Raw genomic sequence first — 19,787 nt, forward strand, 5'->3', positions numbered from 1 at the left:
ATCTAGAGATTAAACAACATGAAATTTTAAAATATGTTGAACTAAACTACACAGTTTTAAATATCTGAGATCCGGCTCACTTTGAAGTTTCTAAATTCACTAAAAAACACAGAGCTCCCTCTCATTTCCTGTGATGGCATAAGTATGCATTTTAATGAAGTAAAATTTAGATATGTGGACTGCTTCTCCGTCCTAATTACAGTCAGAATATGCATTTACCCAAGTATAAGCAAAAAGAGATCTGCTCTCCTGCCCTCATTTTCTTCCTTCTTACCTAGGAACAAAGGGAGCATCTCTTCCCAGAGACTAGAATCTGAGGTCACTCACCCCTTGCAGGCCAATGCAGAGCACTAGGGGGAAAACATGGACCCCAGTACAGCGTGTCTGACTATGGGACAGCTTAAGGTTGTTCGACCCAGGAGTCTTATGAAATCCACACAGGTGCATAATTATACTGCACGGCCAAATTAAATGTGAAGATTATTCAAATGATTTAGAAGGAAATGCTTAGAGACACCCAGGTGTCACTAAAATTTCCAGTGTATTTTAATTGAGGACAGATTAGGTCTTCTAAATCATTTAATATTTTCCTAGGTTTAAATGTGTGTCCAGTAACTGGCAACCATTTACAGGAAACACAATACACTCTGACTCTTCTTTCTGGTCTCCTGAGCACAGCCAGGCAAGTGCATGCAGGGGTGTAACCACAGCGCTAGCTTAGGTCATCCGGGTGCCTGCTGGACGGTGGTGACTCTCAGAGCTGTAACAGAGCGGTCTCCATCGCCACCTTACTCAGCCAGCGCCTTCCGTCAGGGTTCAAGTTCTACCTGCAGCTCCTTCTCCAGCAAGAACTGGCCCATTCATCTCAAGTGAATCTGCATGCCCTTAGCATGAATCAAGAAAAGTAACATTAAGCATTTCAACTCAAATTCTCTCCTACAACTTTATGAAAATACGTAGTCCACTCTTCCATAACCTCAGTGCTTCAGGAAAAAAATCACAGCGTGTGCTAAATGGTACCTGCAGCTCATCTTTAAAGATGCCTATAGATTTGGTGCCAGCTTAGAGAAGTTTAACTAGATGGCGAGACATGTACCCCATTCTTCATCTAAAAGACAAGAATGTCTGGTACTGGTGATATATGAGGTTCCTGACCAACTTCTTAACTATGACCATTCAAAGGTTCAGTATGTGGCCCTCTGTTGGTTTTTTGTTTGTTTTGTTTTGTTCCTATTCTCTAAAAATCTATTTCATTGCCTCAAACTCTCACCAAGAGAAATACCTGAAAAGATGTATTTCCATTCAAGGTGTAGGCTCCTACGTATGGTGGGGTCAGAAAAGTAAAAAATTTCGAAGGTACAATAGCATTGAATCATCACTACCTCCACTCTCCTTGTTTGCAGTTCTCTGAAGAGTGTCCAGGTGCTCAGATAATTCAGGGAGCTTCAGTCTTAGGAGGTCTCTGAAGACAGCCATATCCACAGACAACGCCCGGAGATTATTGACAAAATAGCTCTCGGGAAGTACCTTGTCAATAAGGTAAATCATAATCTGAAGAAAAAAAGATTTAAAAAAACCATATTCAAATGGATCAAATGTAGTTAGCCAAAGCACACTGTCATTTAAATGTGTCAGTACCAAATGTTCTGGATCTTCGAGGCTCAACTCCACCCTGGGTGAAGAGCATGTGCCATAATTATCTGGATAATTCATCATTATCTAAGTAAGTTCTCAAAGCAGCTCAGACCCGCAGACTGCTATGGTCTACAGTTTCTACATGGGCTGCTAGACCTGAGGCTACCCATGGGTGGCTCTGAGAAGTACGAGATGGAGCACGTGCTTCCGCAGCAGCCAGCAGGAATCCCAACACTGGCTCCTTGAAGTCAGCAGCTTTCCAACCTTCCTACGAAAACCAAGACTGGCCCATCACAAAACACCCCCTTGAAGCCCATCTCAGGATTCACCTACCATCAACCTCGGTTATCAGAATAACTGATGTGGGCTCTTTGTCCACTTTCCTTTCCTGGGAGAATGCAACAAGGTTTTGTTTGAACAAATGAGACTTTTAAAATCTGGATTCCTTCCATAAGGGTGTCTCATACATACGTTCTTCAAATTACTACTTTCATTCTGACTTTTTTTTATTTGCATTACCTTTTATAAGAAGTCAAGAACCACTAGAACGGCCCAGCAAAACACACACGTTCTAATCTCTGATCCCTTCCCTGTCAGCACACATGCTCTTCATATGCCCTCCCTGCTAGAAGACCTGCTCATTCCCCAGACCACAAGAAAATCAAAATTGAGAACAAAATCATAGCTGGCCCTATATGTTGGTGGAAGGTAGCTGTCTCACATTTTGATTTTCATCATTTTGCAAAACCTAATTTCCCCAAAAAATTATCTCCCAGACCTGCCAATGGCCCATTTTTCCCTCATCCCTGGCTTATAATTTCTACTTTTAAGGTTAGAGTTTTAACTAAGTCAATAGGGGTAGAGACATATTCTCAAGAATAACTGCCCCTCTCCCCAGATCTTTATTCCAGGATTAGGAAGGCCCAGGGAGCTGCTAGAGCCGTCCTATACGTATAGGGACAGAATTTACCAGGTAAATGTACCATCACTCTGAAAATAGGAACTTAGCAATAAAAAGAGTATATTCAATCCGTGTGGAGGGAGGTGGTCCCAGAGTGCCAGGCCAGGTGAGGGGGGCGTGAGTTTCCCCGCAGAGCACAGTGGCCGGTCAGACTTCGCATACCATGGTAAGGGAGGGGGGCGCACAGGATCACTTTTCCTCTAGGATAAGTTATATAAGACTGAGAAAAATATTTAAGTTTTTATGAAGAAATTATGAGCCTCAAGATTACACAAAAACAAGAAAACAACAAAAAAATTACCAATTCTCATAATAATTCTGTGACACAATGAAATTCTCTATCCCATAGCATCTCAAAGTCTGATGTCTTATGTCAGCAATGTCACTCTACCCACTACTGTATTTCAAGGACCAAACATTGCATCAAGAAGAAGAAGAAGGGGGAGGGGGAGAGGGAGAGACGAAGGAAGGAAGGAAGGAAGGAAGGAAGGAAGGAAGGAAGGAAGGAAGGAAGGAAGGAAGGAAGGAAGGGAGGAAGGAAAGATAGTCTCTTCAACAAATGGTGCTGGGACCATCCAAATGCAAAACAAACTGAATCTAGACACAAACCTTACACCCTTCACAAAACCTGTTGTTTCATAGACCTAAATGTAAAATGCAATCCTATAAAATCCCTAGAAGATAGCATAGCCTAGATGACCTTGGGTATGGGAATGACTTTTTAGATATAACACAACACCAAATGCATAATCTATGCAGAAATACTAATAAGCTAGACTACATTAAAATTTAAAACTTCTGCTCTGTGAAAGTGAATTAGAAGACAAGCCACAGTCTGGGAGAAAATACTTTCAAGAGATCCATCTGATAAAGGACTGTGGTCCAAAATACACAACGAACTCTTAAAACTCAATAATAAGAAAACAAGCTTTAAAAACAAACAAAAAAACTCGATTAAAAAATGTCCCAAAAACCTTAACAGACACCTCACCAAAAATAAAAGTTACTAAGTGCAAAAAAGCAAGGAAAATGGTTTGCCTCCATTTAATAAATTATATATTTCCCTACTAATTACAACTCGCAGAGGCCAAAATAGCTGTTGGAAAAACACCAACACCCAATATTTTCCTTTGCATCAGAAGTATTTCTTCATAAACCCAACATTCCTCTGCACATTAAATGCCTAACCAGATTCCTAAATGATGATAATGTCATTTCATCCCACAAAGTTCATTTTCTTAAATATTCAGTTTCTGAGCTTTATTTAATCCCATCTTCTTATGTGACTTTTTACTTTCTCAAGTACCATCACTGAGTCCTTTCATGATTTGATTGGCATTATAACCCTTTCCCAAACCTTCCCACCCCACCCCCAACCTGAATTGTTTATTTCAGCTTTTAAATAGAGCAGTTCCCATACAAGTAAAAGCTGGGGGGAAAAATAACTAAAGCTGATGGACTACTTAAACAAAATTGCTTCTTAATAAAAAATGATTTAAAGTCATGTATTCGATTTGTCACTGCCTCCCCCGTCCACCCCTGCCTATTTGATGAACAAGTAGCTTCAAAGCTGTTTCCTTAAACACATGAATGGAAAAAGTGAGAGGGTGAACACAGAATGAGATCGTGTCAGGCTGGCTTTATAATTAATTCCATGATGTGTATAAAACCAGGAGGAAATTTGCTTATCTTTCCATATCAGAATTAGTCCCTGGTTGAGAATATCACAACGGTGTTTGCCACCGTCAAACAAAGAATGGGAGTGGGGGGAGGTGCTCTTGAATACAAAGACGAAGTAACCATCACAAAGCACTGCAATCAACAGCAGCCTGAGGATTCAGATAAGAAGAAGCAACCCCATATAGCCCCAAGCAAGTAAGGCAGTGGTCATCTTCCAAGTGTAAAATGCTTTCTTCCTCCTGAAGACTTATTTCTGGTGATTCACTGAATCACATTCAGACCGACATGCTTAAACTGCTAGTGTCCCATCTCAAAGTGTTTTCAGAATTTATTTATTTTTACTAATAAAGGCCCTGGGCATCAAAGATTAAAAGATAATTCGCTTCTATAACCTTTCTCCAAGCAATCTGCTTCCATCACAGACATTCACTCTCAGCCTACCTCCTCCATACCTCATCCCAGATATGCAAGAATAAAGCAATCTAATAAGATCCAACCAGAATTTAGGATAACTGGTGGAGTAGGCGGTTTCTACCATGACCCTAAGGATTCCCCATCTCCTGAGAGTCACACTCTTATATAAGCCCTTTCCCTGGAGTATGGGCTGGACCTAGTGCCTGGCTCCTAATGAACAGAATGTGGGGAAAATGATGAAATGTGACTTCTGATATACTGGCTTCAAATCTGTAACCTAATCTCTTCTGTGTTGCTCACTCTCTTTCACTCTCTTGCTCATTGAGGGATACCAACCAGAATGTTGCACAATGGTGAGCCCCACAAAGCGGAACTAAAAAAGGGCTCTGACCAATAAATAGCTAGCAAGGAACTGAGGCCCTCAGTCCAAGACCTGTGAGGAATTATAGCTTTCCAACAACCACCTAAATGAACTTGGAAGTGCATGCTCCCACCTAGTCAGGCCTTCAGATGAGACCACACCCCAGCCAACAGTTTGAATGCCACAATCATGTGACTCTGAGCCAGTTAAGCCACGCCCAGATTCCTAACTCAAAGAAACAGTGAGGTAATACCAAGTTTGCTGTTTTAAGCAGCTCCTTTGTTATGCAACAGTAAGTACTAATATAATTAATAACTTACTTGCTTTAAAAATAGATGTCTTCTAAGTGAATCTAAACACCTAATCATCCTCTTCACATCTGGTAGCTACATGAGTCTGTCACTTGACCTGGCTTTCACCTGGGGGAAACGGTATCACGGGTAATTACGAAGGCATGGCAAACACCTCCGAAGGAAGTGGGCATCAGGGAAGAAAAATTATAGTTCCAATATTTAACTCTCTGAAGAATTTCAGTTGCCTTCTTCAGAGCCTGATACTCACTTTCAGAGCATCCCCTTCATTGCCTTCCACCACTTCCAGAATTAGTGCAGCCAGGATGTTAAAGCCTTGGCAGTACCCAACATTCTTGTTCCATCGGGCATAGGCCAACAGGACCCGCTTCAACACAACCCTGTCTTGCTCAGCCTCCTGGCCACAGTAAGAACTGCAGCCTGTGCGGTGAAGATCCTAAAATAAGAGGAAAACAGTAATTTTTTAAAGTGACTTACTATACTCTCTCTCAAAAACAAAAAAACAAAAACAAAAACGGTAGTTATTTCTTTGCCTCAGCATTAAGTAGATTATCAACATGGACTGTAGTTTTTTAAAATTGTATACGCGACATGGGTCAAAAGAAATTCCTTTCCTTTTTTTCCTAATGTTTTCTAATATGCCTAGACATTTTAAGAGGAATTGCAGTCAGGCAAATTTTCTACTTAAAGTGTTTCCAGAATTAACACAAAGAGGGACTTAGAATTAACAAAATTTCATATAAGTTGACAGTTTATTTAATAATATATCTCAGATAAAACAAGTCATTTCAACATATGTATGATACATGCCAACATTACTTCTTACAGAAAAGGATATAAAGTTTATTTAGCTATCAAAACTCCAAATAGTATTAAGGAGCAAAACCAAAATAGCAAAAAATGCGACCTGGATTGTAGAGGGACAGAAAAATCATTCTGTCTAAAACAGAAAAATTATTCTGTCCACACTGTTTTATAAATTTGTGTAAAACAGACAAAAATTTAACATTTGATCAGGGCAATATCCATAATTGTATTACCAGGCAGAGACTATGATTTTCAGGAGCTGAAGTCATTTTACTGACATAGTATTCACTTCAAAAATAAAATAAAAGACCTTCTTAATAATGTGATCATTATAAAATGTGCATTGCCTTAATTTGCAATTTAAACAGAAAGAAAATATTTAAAATATACAATACTTCATCTGTGAGAAACACATTCTGAAATTCCAAATAAACAGCTGAAATGTTAAAATGTAAAAGCTTTTCAAGCATACCATATAAAATTCCATAATATATTTTTAGGATTTGTCTGAAACAGACCAAATTAGATCAGAAAGGGGCTCCTTTTAGTTAGTACTTTCTCAGGAAAAAAAAAAAAAAAATCTTCAAATCTGCCGAAACATTAGCCATCTTGTGGTGACCAAAATTTAGATGAAACAAGTTTCCTTTTAAAACCTCAGCCTAGTGTCACACTGTGATGTACTCATATAAAATTAAAAGCGACGTTCTACAGGCTTATGTAAGAGAATAATAGTGAGATCAAATCGAATCAGCAGCGTTTGCTTTTGGCACCAGGTTCTAACCAACTGTAATGATCCAGGTAGGCAAACCAGTGCTGACTTCAGGGCTGGCCTGGACCCTTGACCAGCTAGTTTAATTAGACTGACCCACCAGTCATTAGATTGACCCACCAGTCAATCTAATTATATTCATGAATTGTCAGTTAAGAAATTATCAAAGACCCTAATAAGAGCCCAATTATTATAACAGGATTATCCTTAACTTTAAATTTCTTAGTTACTTTTATGTGAAAATCCAGTTAACAGCACTGACCAATGCTAAAAAAAAAAAAAAAAAAAAAAAAAAGAAAGAAAAGAAAAAGAATTCATCTCTTATGTGAACAAATAAGCTGAATATGAATGGAAACATTTTATTCTTACTGGCAACACACAAACTTTTGAAGACAATGTATACAGTCAAAATTCTTCATTAAAAAAGCTATTAACTAAAGAAGAAACAGAAAATATACAGACTTTCAGACCATAAGGCTTGATGCTCGATCCAGGAAAGGTCTGGCTCTTGGAATCTTCCTTCTAAGTTAGGACAACAGGCCACACTCAGGGGCATTACCTTGACTATCTGAATTCCCATTGAGTCATCATCCGGATTACTCCTTTCATTGAAAGTGAAGCGCAAGGTTTTGTCCCAGTCAATGGCTATGCTGTGCAAATAATGATCTGCCAAGGTCAACCAAACCTAAAATATGAATAAAGAAGAATGCTAAAGTCAAATGCATAATTTCACCTTTACTAGGACTAGTGATTGCATCCAACAAGAGAATGGGAACTTCCTAGACCAGAAACAGCCCACATGCAGAAATCCAAAAGAGCCTCCCTGAGATGTGAATTTTACTGAACTGCATCAATTAGGACCTTTCATGTGTTCGAAATTTCAATTAATATTTGTTGAGTTCCACTATGTATCAAGCAATGGTCCTAACATTAGGAATACTGTTAAAACATTTTTTTTCAAGTTTTACTTCAGTTCATTGAATTAGCTATATTATGTTACAAGCTTGTTATACTTGGCTCTGAACTGCTGTCTATGCTTGAGCAATATCCACCTGGTCCTTCATGGAGAATGGGCCTTTTCTCACCATGAGGTGGTCTCTGCTTTTAAATCCTCTCTCTCTCTCTCTCTCTCTCTCTCTCTCTCTCTCTCTTTCTTCCCACACACATACACACACACACACTCACACACACACACATACGACAGATGAGCTCCCATAATGAATAACTTCTAACTGTTTTTAGAGTCAATGGATATTTTTACACATTATCCTGAAAAGCTGTTTCTGAAAGATGTATTTCTTTTTTTTAAATATATTTTATTGATTTTTTACAGAGAGGAAGGGAGAGGGACAGAGAGTTAGAAGCATCAACGAGAGAGAAACATCAATCAGCTGCCTCCTGCACACTCCCCACTGGGTATGTGCCCACAACCAAGGTACATGCCCTTGACCGGAATCGAACCTGGGACCCTTGAGTCCCAGGACTTGGCTCTATCCACTGAGCCAAACCGGCTAGGGCTGAAAGATGTATTTCTTAAGGTCATTTTTAATGTATATTTTGAGGAACCCCTGATATTCAAATTCTAGCAGAATTAGACTAGGTCTATAAACTGATATAGTAAGAGAGCATTTCAAGTTTTGGTATCTGAACATAGTTAGCAGGAATATCACTGATTAATATCTCCACTCAGACTTCTCTCCTAAGCATCAGAATCATATGTCCAAATGCCCACTTGACACCTTCAACATAGATATCTAATAGGCATCTTAACCTTAATAGATACTAAGCCGATCATCTAACCCATCACCACCTCAACTACACATGCACACATATGAACACACACATCTGCTCCTCCCATCTAAGTAAATAGTAAGTCTCCCCTTTCAGTAGCTCAGGTCAAAATCGTGAAGTCATCGTTGACATCCTATTACCTCATATTCAATCTAATAGGAATTCATGTCAACTCAGCCTTGAAAATATATCTAGAATCAGACCCCTTCTCCATCTCTTGCCTAAATTATTACAAGCCTCTACTAGTCTCCCACTTCTGTCCTTGTCCCTCATATTCTCAAGTTAGTAGCCAAAGTGGTCCATTTAAAATATAAGTTGTATCATGTAATTCCCCTGCTCAAAACTACCCAATGCTTCCCATCTCACACCCAGCAAAGTCCTACTATGGCCTATAAGGTCTTACATGATCTGCCATCCTCCTAACCCCATCACACTACCTCTATGACCCTCTCTCCTAGTGCTTTCCCCCTTTTCACCGTGCTTCAGCCACTCCATCCTCTTGCTTTTGCTTGTATATTCCTGAAATGCTCCCACTTGAGTGTTTTCTGGCATACTCTTCCCCCAGGGTAGCTGCATGGCCCACTGCTCACCTCCTGCAAGGCCCCATTTAACTGTCACTTTGCTGTTTAGAATTCCAACTCCTTATCGCCATTTCCCACAGTTTCGCTTATTTTTCTGCTTTATTTTTATCCATGGCACTTATCACCATCTGATATACTTTATATATTTTATTCACTGTAAGCTCCATAAGTACAAACGTTTTGGTCTGGTTTTTCTTTCCACTGCTGTATCCCCAGTACCTAGGACAGTACCTGGTGCAGAATAGATAATCAATAAATATTGAATGAATAAATAATGAAAGGGGACATGTTTCAAATTACTAAACTTAGAATATCCTTTTTTACATTCCAGAGATTTAAAGAGGGACAGAGTGATGGCCCTTTTGTATTTCAGCCCTACAAATCCTCCTTACCTTTCTCCTCCATTCTTTCGGTATTCCTGTGGATAGTCTGGCAACTGCCTTGAGAGCATCATACCACTAGGAACAAAGAAGAAATATTGGCAAAATGCTACTACTGACCTGGGTAAGCACTTTTCAATCTTTTTTTCATCCTGACATCTGTAGAGCATAAACTCTGCACAGTACACTGGGTAACAGTCAACTTCTTTCAGCCAGATATGACTGGTGTGAGGACTATGCCTGCCCCAAGCCCCACCTTGGCACCCTAACACACCTGTGATCCATTTGCAATCCACGAAAAATAATTGGGAAGCAGTAGTTCAGAAACCAAAACATGTATTATGGATTCAGAATAACAGATGTTTGGTTTTGTAAATTTTTTTCACACTTGGCACCATTAACAGAAAGTACAAAAATTTTCATGGTAAGTATAAACCCAAGCATCATCTGTATTTTTAAAAATGATTTGTCTTCTTATGCTTGTCAAAGTTTTCCCATTTTGAGAATGTATCTCAGTATATTATACCCTGTAGATACCCCAAAAGAAGAGTATTATCAAAACCAAAAATAAAGTTACCTGCTGAAAACCATTTTGACCTAAAGACGGCTCAAGAGTGAACTTCAACTTTGTGTCAACTCCTAAAAGAAAAACACATAACTGTTATTTTGGGAGAAAATAAGTTACATTAACTGAACCATCATGAAGTTTTTTAAACTTTTACTAATTTTTAGTCAATTTTGTTAAAGAAAAAGAATACTGGTTGTTACTATAGAAAAAAATATCCTATGGCAATAGAATGGAGCTTTTCCCATAAGATGCTGGTTTCCACAGCTGTCTAGAGTAGTGCCAAACCAAAAAACAAATACATATAAAAAAAAAAAATCAGAGGCTTGGAGTTAGACCTCCATTCAACTTTGGTTTCTAGAGTCAAATAAATAATTTAACCTGCCTCAGTCTCATTTCTTTTTTCCTTTTTTTAATCCTCACCCAAGGATATTTTTCCATTGATTTTTAGAGAGTGGAAGAGAGAGGGAAAGACAGAGAGAAACATCGATGTGAGAGAAACACATCAACTGGTTGCTTCCTGCACACGCTCCAATAAGGGCCCAGGGTGGGGAGGAGCCTGCAACCAAGATATGTGCCCTTGACCAGAATCGAACCTGGGACCCTTTGGTCCACAGGCCAATGCTCTATCCACTGAGCCAAACTGGCTAGGGCAGTCTCAATTCTTTATCTTTAAAAATTAGGATAAATAATACCTATCTCAATAGATAGTTGTGATGATTAACTGTAAATCACCTAGCACTATATCATTAATATTTATAAAACTTAGGAAGAGAATTCTCTACTTACAGAATTTGTTTTCTAGCGCATTTGAGTGGATTATGTCTATTAGGGAAATGTCAGTGGAATATCAAAAGTTATAAAAATAATGTCACTGCCCTCCCACTTATGGAATCCTTAGTAGTCCTATTGGAGATTTCCTGTTTTTAAATTCTGTCTTAATAAACTTAGCTATTGGAGAAAAAAAGTTTGTATGTTTAGTTATAGACTACAAGCTAAAAATATAATTGAACTCTAATGATAAGTTACCTACAACTTAAGATAAAGTTCCAAAGTTTTAACTTTATTTTGGAACTTCTCTGTTCCAAATCCCAAATCTATGGAATTGAAGTACACAAATAGGAGAATACATAAAGACTATATGTTTGATATGTATATTGGGCTTCCTTTAATTCAGAATTCCATGTTAGAAGCATATGTGCTGTCGTTACTGAGGTAAAATTAAATGACAATTTTTATTCCTACTTAAGTTGTGTTTTAAAAAAAATAGTATAATAAAATCTAAAAATGCTGTATTTTCTTTTCCTACAATTTCAAAATCAATGAAATTACATTTTAAGTCACTTTTTAAAAGATATGACTTGAAAGTTCAAGGATGAAGATATACCAAACATTAGCCACAGCATTCAGTTTTAAATGATTGTCATTTATGATGAAATGTTTGCTTCTAAGATGTTGATAGCAGATTAGGTTTTTACTGAAAACCTCTCCACAACTACGTAGGGCTTGTACGCGGGTAAGAACAATCTTCAGAATTTGCAAAATTATAATAATAAAGTAGACCAGTCTTTTTAAAAACATGCTAGTATATATGGAGTCAAGAAGCTGGAAAGAAATGTGTCTGACTTGCCCAAGCCCAGGAGAGCATGCAGATGCACTTCGTGGAGTCCTGGAAGAAGGCTGTGAATACATGAGAGGGATCTCAATTTCTAAAGTCAAGCTGTGGTAGAGAAGCCCAATATATTTCTTTTCAAAGCTTCGGGTTCAAAACCATACTCTGTCTAGGTAGATAGCATTTTCTTCCCCCACTATATATCCAGTACCCCCACAGATTCTCATCTCTGTGAGCTGGTTTAAATGAAGCTCAGGCCTCAGTGCCAAGCAATGATGCAATGGCCACAAGAGTGCCTGCGGCTCCGGCGCAGGATTGAAGGCTAGAAGAAACACACCCGGCGGTGAGGCTGCTGTCCAGACCCTGGGTGCTGAATGGAGAAGGTCTAATCATGACGTTTGCTTTAGTGTAACAAAGACCAGGAAGTTCGGTCCGCACGGAATGATTTCTATGGACCTAAAAGCCCGGATTCCCTGGATGTAGTCCCCAATATGTTCCCAGGACTAGTTCGGAGCACCTGCCGAGAGTCCTGCCGAGTGCCCGGCGGCGCTGAAACCCAGCTGCGTTAGTCAGTCAAAACCACAACTATTTTCTCCTGGTCAGAAATGAGTCACAGGCTTGAACTAGAATTGATCTTTTGCTGCCTGTCTGCAAAAGCTGAAATCAGGTCATTCTCACCGACTCGTCTAACTGAATGAAGCGGGGGGGGGGGGGGGGGGGGGAAGGTTTATGTTTCATCTGATCATCACAGCTGTTCTGGGTTCAGAAACACAAAACACTTCCAATGTGGGAAGGAGATTTTTTTTTTTTTTTTAAGCGTAAAGTAAGACGGTGAATAAACAGTACAGTCTCTGTAACTAGACACTTCCTTGGGGAGAAAAACAAAGGAACCACGAGGTTCGGAAAGGCAGCCACGCTTTCCACCCTTTGGGGGCTCAGTGCCTCGGCAGATTCGCCTCTGCAGCCTCAGGCTAGCAGGTCTCCGAAGGCGTTGGGAGGCAGGGGCTGGGGGAGGTCGAACCCGCCTGGAACCCAGCTGGTGCCCCTCAAGGGGCAGGAGAGCGCCAAGTGCCGGGCTAGCGCAACTGGCTCCCTCTGCGGCCACCCTTGCCAGAAAGCTCTGAGCCCAGGCTCCCGCGCCAGGGCCGGGCTCATGAGCCCCAGGGAGGGAAGCCGGAGGGTGGAGCAGGCGCCGAGTTATGCAGCCTGGAGAAGCAGGGATGTGTAAGCACAGGCTGACAGCAAAAAGGGCCCAGCCTGGCACAGTCAGGTGCGCTCCCAGACTTGATCTGTAAGAAGGGATCTCCAGGCTGCAGAAGTGTTTCCTGCCGGCTCCGAACCCGGACACACACACACACACCCGAGGCTCCAGGCGAGCTGACCCCACACTCACGCCGCGGGACCCTCAGCAAATTCCTCCCCTCACCGCCCATCCCCAACCCCGCCGATTTTCCCTTCGAATCCACTGCCTTCCCCTCAGACCCGAAGTATCAAACCGGTGCTTTTCTCCACCTCTTTCAAATGAGCCTGGCGCACAATTGGTAGCGCGGCCTCAGGCAGCCCGGGCAGGCGCCAGCACTTGCCCAGCTCGGGGCACAGGCAGGACCAGACCACGCACAGGCCGCGGGAGTGGGGGCCCTCGGGCTGCGAGCGAAGCTGCGGGTCCTCCGCGCCTTGGGAGGCCGCTGCCTCCGCCCAGGCCCTGCTTGCTCTTCGATCTCCCCTCCCAGGTTGACCCAACCCCGCCTGCGCCAAGCCGCGGTACCCCGCACTCGGTGGCCCGCGGGCGCTCCCCGGCCTAGGCAGAGCCCAGCTGAGGCAGAGGCGTGAGCAGCACCAGCTCCCGGGGCGCCGCGCTAGTGTCCGGTGCCCCCTCTGCAGCCCGGGGTCCTCACCCGGCTCCAGCGTGCAGAGCAGCCGGGGCGCGGTCCGGGAGATGCAGCTGCGCTTCTTGAGCACATTGCTCAGGATGGTGCCCACGCCGCCACCGCCGCCGCCGCCCTGCCGCTTCAGGCATCTCCCTCCGCGCCTCAGGGAGCCGGGCAGTTTGTCCTGCCGCATCCAGGAGCGTCCCGGGCTCCGGTGCAGCCACAGTCCACCTAGGTACCCGCCTGCCCCGCCACCAGCGCAGAGGCTTCTCGGGAGGCTCCGAGTCTGCTCAGTCGAGGGTCCCTCGGGAATAGCGTGAGTGCCGCCAGTGCTCGGGGCTGGAGGGGACCTGCGGGGCACCGCCGGAGCCGACGAGCGCCAGGCGGCCAGCAGGCATCTGCAGTGCGGAGCCGGAGCCGCACGGCTGAGGCTGGAGAGGGCTTGGGGCGGGGAGGAGGGCGGGAGCGCGCAGGAGAGAAGGCGGCGCTCCCGCCCCCAATGCTGCTGTGCGCGGAAGGGGAGGCTCTAGGGCCCGGGAGCAGCCGAGCTGCGGAGCCCGAAACCCCGAGCGGGCGGGTGAGCAACCGCGCTCAGGAACTAGAAGCGGCAACTGAGATTTCCGAGCTTCTCGCAAAGTCTGGGAGGGGATGGAGTGGGCACCAAAGGGAGCGAGTCTCCGGTGCAGAACACCAGTGAGATGCAAGTCCCCCCTTCATCCGAGCAACGTCGGAACGGAGGTCATCCAGAGGCTGGCACATGGCGAAGCCCGAGCTTCATCCCAAATTGTTTTGAACTCTTTCCTGGTAGCTTAGAGAGGCACAGCGAGCACACTTTAAAAAATGGTAATAATAGCCCTAACTGGTTTGGCTCAGTGGACAGAGCGTCAGCCTGCAGACTGAAGGGTCCTGTTCGATTCTGGTCAGGGGCACATGCCCTGTTTGCGGGCTTGATCCCCAGTAGGGGACGTGCAGGAGGCAGCCAATCAATGATTCCCTCTCATCATTGATGTTACTATCTCTCTCTCCCTCTCCCTTCCTCTCTGAAATCAATAAAAAAATATATATTTTTTTTAAAAAAGAATGAAGAATGAGGAAGGAAAGGATGTGGGGGGAAATACAAATACATTTGTATTTGCTAACATTAAAAAAAGGAACACTAGGTGGATAAACCAAAAACTAATTTAAAGAATATTTATGTGGGATATATCTGATAAAGGGTTAATATCCAAAATTTATAAAGCACTCATACAACTCAACACACACAAAAAACCCCCCACAAATAATGCAAGTTAAAAATGGCTGCAGGACTTGAATAGACACTCTCCAAAGAGGACATACAGATGGCCAATAGACATATGAAAAGATGCTCCAAGTCACTAATCATCAGAGAAATGAAAATTAAAGCCACAATGAGATCTCCTCCCGCCTGTCAGAATGGCAATCATCAATAAATCAACAAACAAGTGTGGAGAGGATGTGGAGAAAAGGGAACCCTGGTGCACTGTTGGTGGGAATGCAGATTGGGAATGCAGCCACTATGGAAAACAGAATGAAGGTTCCTTAAAAAATAAAAAATGGAACTGCCTTATGACCCAGCAATTCCACTTCTTGGTATATATCCAGAGAAACCCAAAACACTAATTTGAAAGACTATCTACACCTCTGTGTTCACTGCAACGTTATTTACAATAGCCAAGATATGGAAGCAACCCGAGTGCCCATCCCTAGACGAGTGGATGAAAAAGCTGTGCTACATACATGCAATGGAATATCACTCAGCCAGAAAAAGAAATGAAATCTTACTATTTGTGCAGCATGAAATGGACCTAGATGGTATCATGCTAAGTGAATTAAGTGAGAGCAAGACAAATACCATATGATTTTACTTGTGTTTATAATCTAAAGAGCAAAATAAATGAACAAAATAGAAACAGACTCATAAATACAGAGAACAGTCTGATGGTTGCCAGAGCATGAATGGGTTAAAAACTACAAATTGGTAGTTACAAAATATTTATGGGGATATAAAATACAGCATAAGGGAATGTAGTCAATAATATTGTAATAACTATACTTGGTGCAAGGTGGATACTTGAAATATCAGGGGACCACTTTGTATAGAATATGATTAACCACTATGCTGTATACCTGAAACTAATACAAAATAATTTTGAATGTAAACTTATTTGAAAAATAAAATTTTTTTTAAAAAACCATTTATGTGGGAGAGAACAGTGTGGTCTGAAGAGACAAGAATGGAAAACTGAGCCTTCTCCGGATGTGCCTTATACAACATAGCTTTGACTCAAGTTATATTAATAAGATAAATAAAAGAAACCCCTAAAAATTGGAAATGAATGAACTCAATGGGATATTTCTTTCATGACATAAGAGCACAGAAAAAATAAGTTGCTTTAGAAGACAATGTTACGACTGAACATGAATGGTGATTCCAAAACAAATAGAACTGCAACAAAGTATTACATTTCATTCAGTAGTATTCTTGTCATTGTTAATACTGGAGTTACTTTTTAATTCTTTTTTTAAATTTTATTTATTTTTTACAGAGAGGAAGGAAGAGGAGAGAGTTAGAAACATAGATGAGAGAAACATCGACCAGCTGCCTCCTGCACACCTCCTACTGGGGATGTGCCCACAACCAAGGTACATGCCCTTGACTGGAATTGAACCTGGGACCTTTCAGTCCGCAGGCTGACGCTCTATCCACTGAGCCAAACAGGTTAGGGCTATTTTTTTAAATTCTTATATATACCATAGACAAAGCAAATAAATAATTATGGTAATGTCAAAATGACCTTAGGAACCAAGATGTTTTCAGTGTAACAGAAAATATAAGCATACCAAAAAAAAAGTTTTTCTTAAATCTTTTCAAAAATACATATGTATCCATGGATAGGTTTAAAAGTAAGGACAACCAAGCAGCTATGAACACCCACAGTACCCAGGTTTTGGTCTCAAAAACAATTCCCCACTAAAAAGAACCAAGGGCTCTTTGGAAGTGTGACTGATCCCAGATCTGGGCCAGAGAAAGTGCAAGATGAGCCTGAAACATCTTGATGAGCTCAGAAAGGAAGCAAGTGCTCCAAAACTAATGGGGTCATCTCAAAAGGACACAGGAGCCACATGCATAGGCTTCTGTTGGCCAAGGATGGAACAATTTAAGCATCAAAACCAATGGTTGTTATTGATTGAAAAGTGTTGAATATTTTTTAAATGTATTCCTAATGATACTCTGAAAGAGCTAAAAAAAAAAAAAATTAATAAATAAAGAAGTCATTCTAATAACACTGGCACACTTATTTTATAATCAGTACATTCTGGGTTTTGTGAAGTGACCCCAGAATTTAAGGACAACATCAGAAATGGTACAACCCTAAGCATGGAATATACATTTCATATATAAGAATCTGTTAAAATGAGATTAGTCATCTGCAGAAATAAATCAGGTGGATAAGGGATGTGTAAACTACTTAGTTCTGCCTGCTCGAGGTAAAGATGCTTTGAAAAAGGCAGCGCTCTGCCTCATCGTTTCAGAAGATGAAGTCATCGTTTAACTTGGTCGTGACTAACTGGTATAGGTTCCACACCACACTCACATGGAGAAATCTATCCTTCATCAGCATGATTATTTTTTTAAATACATTTTTATTGATTTCAGAGAGGAAGAGAGAGGGAGAGAGATAGAAACATCAATGATGAGAGAGAATCATTGATCAGCCACCTCCTGCATGCCCCCTACTGAGGATTCAGCCCACCACCCAGGCATGTGCCCTGACCTGGAATCAAACCGTGACCTCCTAGTTCATAGGTCGATGCTCTCAACCACTGAACCATACTGGCCGGCCAGGTTTGGTACATGTTTGTTTCCCATTAGCTTTCTCCTCATTTTAATAAGATGTCCATTCATTCTTCTGGTCCATCTCAATAATAGAAAGAGGTCTGGTGCTTGGCTTTGGCCAATTTTTTACAAGGCACAACAGGCCCCTGGGGTGAAGAGCGTGATGAACACCCAGAATCAGACAGAAAACTGGAAGGAGAGGTGGAATTCTGGGAAACAAGCTGGTAACTGCATGCAGTCTCGTCTTCCCGAGTTCTCATCTGCTCAAACCTCAGAGGGTTTGTGTTCTATTTTAACAAGAGAGGCTACTCACGCCCAGCTGCCTGCACTGGGCCAGCAGGAAAGACAGCCTTGCCCGCCAAGAGGAGGAGCCAGGCCCTCTGCTCTCCAACACTGCCTCTGGGGAGCAGGCGCGGACATCCGGCTCCCAAGGCTGGCTGACATGCCACTCAGACCATCTGGTCCCTTTGGCTCTGACTCCAAGCTCATCGTGCAGACTTTTGATTGTCACTTCACTTCCCATAGAAACGTTGCCACAGAGGAGGGAAACATACTCACCAGTTAACAGTAGTCAATGCCCCTGAGTTCACTCACTCTCAATGAGCTGAGGAAATCGAATTCCGGGACGGCCAAAGCCAAAGTCCTGGGCCTACCCTGCTAGCCCACTCAGACGTCATGACTGACAGCAGGGCCTCTCCCCCAAATCCTTCTTCAGCTCCACTTTTTACTAGTAGTCACAAGCTTGTTTACTTTCAAGATGAAAATTCTATTTCACCTCTCTTAGATTTATTATAAGCAAAAACTGACTCGTTTTTCTTTTAAAAAAATAAATAAAGCTTCCTTAAAAATGTCCCATTCTAAACTTACACAGAAGTTGAAACTAGGAAATAAAGTCTTAAAGAGTTTCTATTATTATAGCAATAACTAGCCGGGGAATTACATAATATTATTTTGTTTACATTAGAGAGGAAAACCAAGACTGCCAACATTTATAGCAAACATAATTAAATGGGCACTAAAATACAATACTCTAAAAGCAGCCGTGGCACAAGCCTGCTATTATAGTTACTGTGTGAGTCATGGTTTCTTAATCATGTCTGGAATATTGTTTTTCAAATAGCAAAAGATGTCACCGGCTGTCAGCCTGCAGAGGAAACAAGGCCGGCATGGACTCTGCTTGAGGGCCACAGCGGGTGAGATTGCCCCCCAATCCACCTTACCATCACTCTTTACTGATCAAGTGATTGTAACTCATCAAATAGTATCAGTAAGTTCGCATTTGGGCAAAACGGTACCTTGGTCTGGCCCCAAACAATTATGTTTTAAGCTGAATTTGGGGAAAAGAAGGCTCAGTGAAAACTTCACATGGGGTGTGAATGACTCGGATTGCTAAAGAAAATGAATGTTTTGAGAAAATGCCCTGAATATCTCAGAGATTCCACTTCCCAGGGAACATCCCTGGAGACAGGAGCTCCCAGGAACAAGGGAGCAGGGCTCTCCAGGCCTACGTGCTGGGAGCAAGGCTTTCTGAAAAGCAAACCATCCCTTTAATGGGAAAAGGGGGAAGAAGCCAGAAGAAAAAGGAAGCCCCACATAAGAAATGAAAGCTGTGTCCCAGGGGCTTCCGGAAGGGAATCAGGTCTGGGACTTCTGTGATTTCCTAATGCTGCTATTTTTGTATAACAGTAAAGTCTTAAAATAAAAAAGGCCTACGTGCCTATCTTCAGGGACTGAGCAGAGCTAGTGGAGACAATTACCAAGAGAAAAGGCCCCCAGGAAGCCTGCTGTGAGGAGAGAGAAAAGGCATAGGGAGCCAGCATGGGGGGGGGGGGGGGGGCCTGGAACCCATCCCTGCAGCCACAGCTCCAGCTTTTAGGGAGCGGCTCACCTGCACAGAGCCTCTGAGGGTCAGAGCACCTAACCAAGTATCGGGTCTGGTGCTGTCGCCCACTGGCAGAATGGGTACATCCTTGCACTCCTGCTAACAGAAAGAGTGGGGGTCTGGTGACAGAAAAGCCACTGTTCTCCTCTCTGCTCTTGAAGGTCTGTGAGCCACTACTGAGCACGACAGTAACTGGCCGGCTCTGTACGACGTTAACACGCTCCTCAGACCTAAACATGGGGCCTTAATAAGCGGTTCTTTCTGCTCCTCCTCCATGATGGAGCCCACACACTATGAGCTCATGGTGACAA

The 19,787-nt window shown here is 42.3% G+C and overlaps 1 protein-coding gene across 8 annotated transcripts in view; it reads right to left on the reverse strand.

The window, feature by feature from the left end:
* Positions 1-19,787, reverse strand: part of TBC1D30 (TBC1 domain family member 30) — a 79,507-nt gene that overhangs the window by 23,259 nt on the left and 36,461 nt on the right. For 3 of the 8 annotated variants that reach the window (XM_036299963.1, XM_036299965.1, XM_036299967.1), the window contains exons 3-8: positions 10,268-10,329; positions 9,703-9,768; positions 7,498-7,623; positions 5,613-5,798; positions 1,383-1,551; positions 828-884 (exon numbers count right to left, since the gene is read on the reverse strand). In XM_036299963.1, coding sequence (XP_036155856.1) covers positions 828-884; positions 1,383-1,551; positions 5,613-5,798; positions 7,498-7,623; positions 9,703-9,768; positions 10,268-10,329 — 666 coding nt within the window. Of the gene's footprint in view, positions 1-827; positions 885-1,382; positions 1,552-5,612; positions 5,799-7,497; positions 7,624-9,702; positions 9,769-10,267; positions 10,330-13,762; positions 14,192-19,787 lie in introns of those variants that run through there. The other 5 variants (XM_036299964.1, XM_036299968.1, XM_036299969.1 and 2 more) reach the window with 4 other exon arrangements.

Source organism: Myotis myotis, unplaced genomic scaffold, assembly GCF_014108235.1.
Source record: "Myotis myotis isolate mMyoMyo1 unplaced genomic scaffold, mMyoMyo1.p scaffold_m19_p_3, whole genome shotgun sequence".
Taxonomy (NCBI): domain Eukaryota; kingdom Metazoa; phylum Chordata; class Mammalia; order Chiroptera; family Vespertilionidae; genus Myotis; species Myotis myotis.